Source organism: Brassica napus, unplaced genomic scaffold (genome assembly GCF_020379485.1).
Source record: "Brassica napus cultivar Da-Ae unplaced genomic scaffold, Da-Ae ScsIHWf_2769;HRSCAF=3540, whole genome shotgun sequence".
Lineage (NCBI taxonomy): Eukaryota > Viridiplantae > Streptophyta > Magnoliopsida > Brassicales > Brassicaceae > Brassica > Brassica napus.
Window position 1 is genome coordinate 8896 of NW_026016041.1, and position 11378 is coordinate 20273.

Genomic DNA, 11378 nt, shown 5'->3' on the forward strand with positions numbered 1-11378 from the left:
GTAACCAAGGCGTTCTGAGGATTGCGTTGTAGGGCGCCCTAGCCCGGATAACAGAGAACTTAACAGTGCGGGTCACATCACATGCGTAAACTGGGAGACGAATTGCCCCAATCATCTGTTCTGAGGAGCCATTGAATCCCGTGAGAGTGCGTGAGGAGGGCTTTATGTCGCGCAGGTCGACTCCCATCTTATCGAGCGTGTCCCGAAAGATAAGGTAGACTGAGCTGCCTGTGTTGACGAGAACCTTCGTGACCTGGCATTCGCCAATTCTGATATCGATTAGGAGTGGGTCGTTATGCGGCATGCTGATGCCGTGTGTGTCGGCCGCCGAGAAAGAGATTTGATGGTCTGCTTCGACTTGCGAAGGCCACTTTTGGGCGGTGATGGCTTGTCGCCTGTAATCTTTAACTGCTCTTACCGAGTCCCCGCAAGGAGGTGAACCCCCCATTATGACGTTGAGGTGCGGGGTGTTCGTAACTTTCATCAATTCCTGTTGCGCTTGTTGTTTCGCTTCGAGGCACGTCGAAATCATGTTGCTTGGGCTGACTAAGCTTGGCACGCAAGTCTTCGGCTTTGGAGTTGATCTCTCACGTAAATTTGCGGGCTGAGGTTGAAGGTTTAGAGCAGCTCCGGTGCGGGTAGTCTTTCTTGCTTTAGACTCGTCGAGGGACGTCCTGAGGTCTGCCTCGTTCTTTTGTACCATTTCGGCCTTCCGCTTCAGAAATGTGCGTAAGTCCTTGGAATCTATTTTTCTGCCCAATTTTACGCGCAAGTCCGTTGGTACCGGCGGAATTTCGTCATCCGAGGAATCAGCCTGTCGGGGGAGTATCACTTCCACTCGTCACCGGTTCTTAGGTGGTTCTTCATCAGTTGATTCGCCTTCGAGGTTGAGATTGTTACTGTGGCTTTCTCTGGATTAGTTTGCTCTTCTTTGAGAGGCTTTTGGTTGAGACTTCTGAATCTTCTTCTCTTTGTTTTTGCTCCAACTCTTATTGTTTTTCGGCTTATGCGGAGATTCAATCTCGATTTTCCGCTTTCGATGGATTTGAGGAAGTGTCCATATAAGACTTTGCAATCCTTCGTATCATGTGATTTGACCTCATGATAGGAACACCATTTACTCAGCTCGACGGCGTTCGAGTTTGCTGGTTCGGGGGAGCTAGACTTTGGCTGGCTGGTATCTTGATCCCAATGATTCCTTCTCTCGCGCCATTGCGGCGGAACCCGATGGTTCTCCGTCGTCTATAGCATTCATGTAGCCCTTCTTCTGGTTAGGCTTGCCACTTGTGGAATGTTGGCGCGGTTCTTGACGAGCGTCGTTCGTCTGGGCGGGAGTCTGTTTTCCTGCCGCTTCTTGGGCCGCCTTGGCCCGTATCCTCCTCCATTCGAATGAAGTTATTGGATCGAGCGATGGCATCTGGTACTGATCTCGTCGGGTGTCGGTAAAGGTCAGCCCAAAATGGTGACTTAATGTGGAGGGTGTTCATCAACGACTCCACGGCTATATGATCTGGTACGTCGACTTTTGAGACAATGGATTTGAACTTCTCCATAAAATCTCTCAATCTCTGCCCGTTTGCGTGGTTGAGATTCCAAGATCCGTGGTGGTGGCTTCTTGTCGAGTGAACATGATGTAATTTTTGAGGAAAACCGTCGAGAGGTCGTGAAAACTATCAACGGAGTTCTCCTGAAGACCGGTGAACCATTTAAGAGCGATACCTTCTAGGGTTTCGACGAAAAGTTGACAAAAGCCGGCGTCTTTTTCCTCATCAGAGAGGTTCGCGCGTCGCATCGCGATATTGAAGGATGTGACGTGAGCAGAAGGGTCGGATACACCGTCGAAGGTTGGAAGACGGAGCTTTTCCATCTTTCGGAGGCGGACCTTCGTTATCTTTTCGGTGAACGGTGTCCGGAGAGATTCTTCTAGGACTCGCTCGAACTGAGGGTGGACGTGGTGACATGATGAATCTTGGAGTTATATCCAGCACCGATTGTTTCAGCGCGGCGAGCTCATTTATCGTCTGCGCTTCAAGACCAACCGGGTTTGGGCCACGTCATCATCGGCGACATCTTGGTTGGCAGTCTGCGTCGGTGCTGCACCAGTCGCTCTCTCTGTGTTAAACAGATGTCTTTGGTACTGCATCGTCGAAGCTTCCACGTTCGCAGTGAGGGGGGCTAAGATCTTTGCGAGCGCTGCGATTTGGTCGGTCGCCGCTTTATGGGGCTGCATCTTGCTGCGCAAGGCGCGCCATGATAGTTTCTATTGAAGCGGGTTGGAGTGGTGTCAGAGTCATGGGGAAAGACGCCAGCGTTACTTCAGCGGCTTCACGATCTTCTCCAGAGGAAGAGCCGTCGTTACTCGTCGCCATCTTGTCGACGTTACTTTGCTAAAATCCCCACGGTGGGTGCCAACTGTTTGATCGGAAACGTTATAGAACGAGAGAACGTTCGGTTTTAGAAGTGGGTTTAAGCAAAGACGTCTTATTAATGGTCGGAAGAACGTTTCGTCGGTTACAAGGAAAGGAAATGCGTGAAAGAAAGGTACCGGAGCCTCGAAGGCTTTACCGGAGAGATACAACAAGGCAAGATAACAAAGGTAAAACCCTAATCTAGCCGTCCAGTGGGTATCAGTGATTTCGGATCCCCCCTACATTGCCTTTCCTCCCCCTTTTATAGCTGACCTCACGCTCTTCAGTGACCTAGTTTGTGTCGTCTCTGTGGGCTTTAACTCGCTGGGCCGAGAAGCCTACGTTGTCTCGTGGAGTCGTTTCCTCGGGTGTTTAGTCGAGAAGCCCATCGAAAGCTCTCTCACATTACGCGGAGAGATCGACCCTTCCAGCCGCCGCGTCGAGCCGATGCTCCGCTTCATGTGGCCGGGCCGTCTGTTCTTCGGGCTTTGAGGGATGGTCGAATTTACCATCTACAATTTCTTTGTTGATTAATTATTGGAGTAAATAATTGAGAAGCGGATATTCTCTCTCTGATTATTAATCAATCTTTTGATCAAAAAAAAAATCTATTTATTATTATTATTTTTTCTCTCTCGATTATTCTTAAGAGAACTACTTGTGAGTTTCAGTTACTTGGATGAGTTCTTGAAGTTTCGGAAGAAAGACCATCTTTTCGCATCGTCTCTGTAACACCAATTCTACTTCATCTTCTTGGCGTTTCTTCTGCAGCTTTTTGCGGTTCACGTGTTATTTGCTTTTGGTTCTATCTTTTTTTTTGGTTCTGATGTATTTCTCACAAAACCATCCTATAAGCTATATTGCTATAAGGTTAGATTTTCTTGTAATTTTTTATTTAATATGTTAGGGAGAATGACTTTGATTGATTCTCTTTCTCTGTTCTTGTTTATGTATTTTAGTAATGAAATGAATCTTAAAGACGTTAAATTTGAGAGCAAGAGAAAACCATTCACCACAAAAGATCAAGAACTAGAGCAGTCATGGACATCAAGTCTTACCAGAGTCATGCAGAGGGTTTTATTAACACTATCTATTAGCAGATCCGTTTCTTCCATACACTTCTGTTCTTGCTGGAATCTTTCTCTGCAAGATGGTAATCATGCTTCTGTTCACATGCAACTGCAAACTCCACTATTTTCATTCTGTTTTAAACAGTGTGCTTATGCTATTCCGATAATAGGCCTATGATATTACCCAGTCATTCAGCTCAATTCATATCAAATCATACTCAGCTCTCACAAAATGAAGAGAACTGAATGGAACAACAGGTGAGTATCCACACAATATGTTGTGGTTTGTTTCTTATCACTTTGGCTTATAATACAACTTTGACAGGGGAATTTCTACACTCCATGCGATCTTTATCTCATTGATGGCACTCTACTTTGTGTTCTTCTCTGATTTGTTTTCTGACCAAAGAAGTCTTCAAGCCTTATAGTGTTTCGCAGCTCGTCTATTTCTAGCTTTGGTTTAGGGGTAAGTTTTCATCTTATCATGTCTCATCTTTCTTCATAAAAACTGTCCTTATGATCATTCATCTGTTTGAATAGGTATCCGTTGGTTACTTTCTTGCTGATCTTGGAATGATCATTTGGTTATACCCTACTTTAGGAGGATCAGAATATGTAAGTAGTAGGTACAAGAATTAATTCCTCAAATCTTGATTTGGCTAATAATTACCGTTTTCCTTTCTAGATTTTCCATCACTGCTTATCTGGAGTAGCAGTAGCTTATTCTCTGTTCTCCGGAGAAGCTCAGCTTACACATATATGGTTTTACTCTCTGAGGTGACTACACCCGAGATCAATCTTAGGTGGTACCTTGACATTTCTTGTTTGAAGCGATCTAAGGCTTATCTTATTAATGGAGTTGCTATTTTCTTGGCTTGGTTGGTGAGTTTCTGTAGAGTATTAAACATTTTTCTTTCGTTTTGAATATGCAAAATGTTTTAGAACTTAATTGGATTCAAATTCTCTTTTTATGAAAATTCATGTTTTTGTTTGCAGACAGCAAGAATCCTTCTCTTCGTCAACATGTTTTACCATGTCTATGTACACTATGATCAGGTAACCAAACCCGGTTTATAGACCAAACGGTCTAGCCTCTATGACAAAATTGAAGAAATTACTCTGTTTCTGTTGTTGTAATTGTTAATTATAAAGATGATTTTTGGATTTTTGGCAGGTGGCAATGATGCATCCATTCGGTTATCTACTGGTTTTTGTCGTACCGGTTGCATTGAGTGTAATGAACTTGATGTGGTTTGGTAAGATAGTGAAGGGACTGATGAAAACTCTTGAGAAAAAAGACAATAAGGAATGAGCTTTTTTCCTGAATGTAGAGTTAGGATTAGAGGGGGTGCTTAGCATAAAAATAATATAATAGCGGGTGGGATCCACACAAAACTAAGCACCTGTGCTTATTCTGCTTAATTAAGCACCGGTGCTAGCACTGTTTCTTGGGCCCCACTGATACGTGGCGGTCCGCGATGGTTCGTTTTTAATTTTTTTTTTTTTTAATCAGAAAAAAAAAACAAAAAAAAAAAAATTAAGCACCTCATTTGGGGTGCTAGGGGTTAATGGTGGTAAAGTTCTTATGAAGATCTTACAGGTTAGAGCTCATAATCAATAGACCACGCTACAATTTTCGGTGCGGTTACCGTTTCAATTTTCTTAAAACAACTCTTTGTTTTGACGTATTTAACTAAAACATACTCCCATTCATTAACTTAATTTGAGAACATACAATGAGTTTGTCCTTTTCTGTTTGCACAATACTAAGCAAAGCACATGGGGAAAGAAAGCATTTCGTTAAAATTTGTGCCATGGTTCTTCTTTGGAATGTAAACAGATGAGTTCAAAGCTTTTCTTCTTCCAAGAATCTCCCTAGCGTAGCTCTTTAGCTTCGGTCAAGCTTGGGAAATACTTTAGACTAGCTTGGAAAAGAATCCAAAAATCATTTAAAACACAAAATAAACTATGATGATTCTATGTAGGTTTCTTTCTTTTTGGTTAATTGATTTCGGACTAAAATTCCACCAATTTTAAACAGTATATCTGGATCTGAAAATATATTTTCATATCCTTATATATTAATTGAGAAATATTACAACATTTTCTTGTAGCCACGTGTCATCATTAAAATGATTTTAGAATCCTTTGAGAAATAGGTTGGTACATCTAAATATATAATAATATTTTTATTAAACTAACCATAAATTCATTATTAATGTTTTTCATTATTTCTTTAAAAAAATAAGAATTGCCTAAAGTGGCTAAAATATATATGACAATTATGATTTTGAATAATAAAGATTTGATAAATATAAGTGTATCTTCTATCATATTTGTTTAATTTTAAACTAACTAAATAAATTAAACAATCATATTAACCATATAATAAAAATTTAGATTTTTTCTGTTTATGTTACATTTTGAATTTTTAAAAACGGCTATAGATTATTAAAACTGTCAAAAATCTCACATTCAAATTTGTGATCCATGGTTTAAATTTTTGTCATAACTAGATACAAATGATTACAAAATCATATAAGTAGAAAGTCTCATTTAATAAGTATTAAGATTAAAAGATATATCGTTTTAAATTAAACTATATGTCATATAAAAATATATAAATATTTGAATTTAAAAATTTACTTTGAACATTTTTTTTGATAAAATCTTTGAACACATATTGGCAAATTATTTTTAAAACATTATAAGTACCAAAACCATTAATCCCACAATAAATTTTTATCATCAGTAATTTAAAGTTTTTGCTATAAAAGCTACAAATGATCAAAAGAACCATATAAGTAGAAATCATCATTTAATAGATATTATATAAAATATACTATATATATGTTAATATCGTTTATATTTAATTATATACCATATCAAAATAGAAAAAAAAATATTTTGGATTAGTAAAATTTATTTATATGTTCGCACCAATTTAATTATATATATAATAGTTACTGACTTTTTATTTATTCAATATATTCCTTATATACTAATCATGGAGCATTGGTTACATGACAATCTTGAGAAGCATGCTTATGTATCAAGCTGAGAAAGCTCTTCACCCCTTTTTTTTAATCGACCGACTTTACGAGGATAGAAAAGGCGAAACATTTAATGGATGACTAAAAACTGTGATATATCAAACCTTATTCGAATATGTAAATACTAACCTTATAAATCTTTCCTTACATGTTTTACCACTTTTAATGTATTAAAAAATTTTGATGATTGTGTATTCAAATGTGTGAAATTAATAGTGGAAATCAATAGTATATTTGTATTCTGGGGGGGGGGGGGGGGGGGGGGGGGGGGGGGTTGGGGGTAATAACTTGGTGAAGTAGAGTGCATATATTGAATTTATTATATTGTATTTTGACCTATAATAACTACGTAAATGTTTATATATTACTTGGGCGAGTTGGGCTTAATATGGTCACATCTATACTATTAAAAGAGAAGTCATGACTTTTTCATGTGTGATATTTTAATTGATCATTCTTAAAAAATTGCTTACATTATTTTTTTTTTGTATTTTCATAACAATACCCTAACAAGATATTTAATTCTCTTTTAATTCCATCAAAATATTATTAGATATGGATATTTCGAAAATATATTTATTCCATCAATATATAATTATAGTTGCATATAACCATTTATAATATACTTAATAATAATAACATTTAATTATTCTAGAGTTAATACCTGCATATGATATAATTAGTAATAATAATAATTAATATTATTATGCAAATAAAATGATGTTAGAATTTCACCATGCAAATAATAAAATCGAATCAAATATTAAAATCCTAACATTATTGTATTTGCATAATAAGTGTTATTATTATTAATTATGTTATGCATTATATGTATCAATATTTGTTAAGTTATTGTGTTAACAGACATGTATTGATAAATATATAATATTTTAAAATACATTTCTATGGATTCAACCATATACTGGTTTTGTAATAAATTGCTTTTAATATATATATATATACTGTAGTAATGAATTTTTCATGTGTGATTTTTTAATTTGGCCCATTCTCTAAAATTTTATCAAATTTTACATGAAGTAATTATTAATATTTAGTATTTATCTTTTTAATTGAATACAAATAACTGTTTTTTAAGAAAGTTCTAAACAAAATCTTTAAAAAACATTTTCAGAATCAATTTAAATTTTATATACAAAAGTAATTAATTTTAATTTATTTATCATAAACTATAATTAGAAATTAAAATTTATTTTATTTTTGATTTATATATGAAAATTTAAATTATACAGAGTATTATAATTATATATTCAATGATAATAATACTTTCAACTGATTAATTTTCAAAAATAAAATTTACAAAGATTTGTTAGAAAGATTCATTTCTATTTCAAATTAAAAGAAGATATTTTATCCAACTTAGTATATTTCTCAATATGATATTTACTACAAACTTATTTTGAAGTACAATGTATTATAGTTTTTCTTCAAAAAAATTCTTTACAGTATCTCAAAAAATTTCTTCTCTACTATATATATATCTAATTAATTTGCTTTAATATAAATTTTAAATTTAAATAAAAAGTATGTAAAGTAATATTGTTACATAATAAAGTTTCCAAAATAAGTTTTGTTACAAAATACAAATTTATAGTAATAATATATATAAACCACGTAAACATAGCTATTATAGAATTACATAATATATAACACTTAATTATATTAAGTTATTGGTAAATTTTGTTATATAAACTAAAATATTTTAGTATAGAAATAAGAAACCCGCACGGTTGTGCGGGTCAAGATCTAGTTAATTCTTATAAATTAACTATTCTTTGCAATTGCGTCCTTTAAACCAAAACCCCTATGTTTGCTAAGGATTTTAATGGTTATTTTGTTAGCTGGTCAATCTAACAATTTTTCAAAACTTTCACTTATGTTTAAAGACTTTTGTGGATCAGTTATTTCAACCCATCGTTTTCCTTAAATTGGCCAAGAACAATTTTTAATGATTAACTAAATAGACCGCGTACATAGTAGAATGTGTTTGGTTTAAAATTGTTACATACCCAAAATCAATATAAGCCACCATCATTTTCGTTTAAAACTTTGTTACAATCAAATATAGGGATGGAAAAAAAAAATCCAAATCCAGAAAATTAAATCAAATCTGATCCAAAACTTATTACTGAATCTGAATAAAATTGTTTAGATATTCAAACGGATTCATAGTTTTGGTATCTAGAGAACCGAAACTGAAACCAAACCCGGCCCAAACCAAAATATTTCAGGTATTCGAATCGATATGAATCAGATTTATATACTTAAATATATTATTTATTTAGATTTAATATCTAAAATTTTCTAAAATATATAAGATGTTTTTAAACTATTCAAAATACTTTGAAATATATACAAATACTTTAAAATACATGTCTAAATAGCTAAAAGATATTCAAAATACCAAAGTACTTGAAAATATCTATTGATTTCCTATCCAAATATTTAAGCTGAACCAATTTTTATGTTAAGTTTAAGTATTCTAGCATACATTCAAATTTGTATGGTATATATTATTTTAGTTTTAGATTTTCAGAAATTTAAAGTACATATAAATTATAATTAAAAATAATAATTTAATGTGTTATCCAAACCCGAACCGAACTCGCAAGAATCCGAACCAAACCAACAAAACAAAATTTATAAATACAAGAATATGGCTAAAATATTTAATCCCAAAAATCTGATACCCGAATAGACCCAAACCGAATCCGAATGGTACCCAAATGCCCACCCCTAATCAAATGTAAGAAAAGGGTATAGATAACAAAATGTGTATTGTTCATAATAATGAAATACAAATATTTTAAAAGGGTCATCCAGCGCAGGGCGCGGGTTCATCTAGTTACCATATCTTTTTTTTTTTGTTTGGAACACAACTTTCATTCATCTAACTTTCTTCGGTACAAACATAAGAGGGAATTATCCATCCTCTTAAATCAAAAGCAAAAACTACAATAAAAACCAAATTAAGAAAGATAGGTCTTCAAAGGAATATGACTGCGAATTCAAGACAAAGCTTGGATGCGTCGATAGAGCATTCCCGACAAAATCGGGCAGCTGAAACTTAGTCACATATGTGACGTTGAAGGCCAACCCTCACCTTCGAGACAACACATAGTAATCTCGGTGGTTGCATCTTCTGGCCCGTACAGACCGCTAAGCAAGATAACAAACCGGTGGTAAAGTTGAAACCAATGCTCAGGAACGCCGAGGAAACATCTTCTTTCACACAAGAAGAATGTATGGTAGAAAAGTACTCTCCTCCAGAGAAAAAAAGAACGAAATAAATCCCGTCTCAATGAGTCCACAGATAATATCTTCTTAAAAAGATGATATGCCATTATACGCAAGTTAAAGGCCCCGATGAATCCACCAGAAATCCTTATCAAAAAAGCCAATACCAATACCGCATTTGTATTTAAAAACAATAGCGTAGGTTTCAGGTTTGGGTGGCTGGTTTGTGGCTAGCAAATATTGTAGACTTTGTAGTCCAGGCCCAACTAAAAGACACTCTCGGCCCAACCCTAGACAAACGCTTGAGTGGGTATGGCGGAAGTGAGAGCAGACACACGCCGGAGGATCTGCATCGCCGCCGCCAAAGGGAAGACGGTGCATTTCAGAGCGTGGTGAGGTGGGAGCTCCGGAGTAAACGGGTTCTTCAGCAAGATGCACTGGAAGATCGGTACGTCGGGTCTCCTCGGAATCCCAGAGAAGAGGACCGTTAAAACATGTGTTTGTCGAGCTGGATCTGGTGAGATTGGTCCGGGAGGAGCTCGTCTTTAGCAAGAAGTGTGCTATCGGAACTGAAATCCTGCAGCACGGTGGAGTCCCAGCTACACATGGTGAAAGAGTATCACGAACAACTTGATGCGGAAGAGACGGCGAAGCTGGTGGAAGACCATGTCGACGAGACATAGATCTAGAGATTCGAAGATGGTTGAAGCTGACAGGCATGATGGCGAAGTGAGAAGACCCCCAAAAGACGAGTCTGGTGGTCAAAACACTAAATTGAAAACTCCAAAGACGGAGCAGAGTAGAACACGATGAGGAACAAGCAGAAGAGGGTGACGAGCACTGGACGGAGCAGAGGGCCCGACGCCGGCGGCCGGAGGCCTCACCGGCGTCGAGGAAAATGGAGGCTGACGGCTCCTCGGTAATAGTGCCTGAGAGAGTTTGAAATTAAATCAATATTCAAACCCAAATACCCAAATACCCCATCTAGTTACCATAATCTAATCTATTAAAACAAGAGTACAAAATTGAATTTGCCCTACCTTTTCTCCAATATTTACATTTTCATGCCATTGAAGTATTAAAAACCCTAACATAAGTAATCATTGTCTTTTCCCATTTTATAAATTATTCCCTAAATCAAGTTTAGAAATTTTTGGTATTCAACAATTTTCAAAATGATTTAGCTAATTTTTTAAGAAAATTCAAGTTTAAAACCAATTTTATAATATTATGTAATATTTAATCAAGAATCATATAATCATTCTCATTTTAGCTTGTACGCCTAAAATATATGTATTTTGAATATTCCAAAAATATATGTTACTATTAGGGTTATCATAATTATTTTCAACAATAAATCGATGGTTTTTGCAGAATTGACCTATAACTTAAAGTCAAACACAAACTAACCTCCTTTTTTTTGAAAATTGGTTTTGCCCTATTCACCCCACAAGTTCATATAATTTACGAAAATGCCATCAATTTTTTTTTTTTTTTTTTTCGAAAATGACATTTTTACTCTCTCACCCTCATCATCTTCAAGTAATTACAAGATTGCCATTGTCATCAATACCACAACCACCATGAACAAC

General features: G+C 35.8%; 1 protein-coding gene across 1 annotated transcript; it reads left to right on the top strand.

The window, feature by feature from the left end:
- Nucleotides 1–3448: 3448 nt before the first annotated feature.
- On the top strand, nt 3449–5046 carry LOC106422221 (TLC domain-containing protein 4). Its single transcript, XM_048773975.1, is given in 11 exon segments — nt 3449–3488; nt 3491–3561; nt 3649–3709; nt 3712–3736; nt 3804–3901; nt 3904–3944; nt 4019–4093; nt 4164–4224; nt 4227–4360; nt 4475–4534; nt 4653–5046. Coding segments are annotated over 11 exon segments (804 nt in total). The 3' UTR covers nt 4791–5046.
- Nucleotides 5047–11378: the final 6332 nt, after the last annotated feature.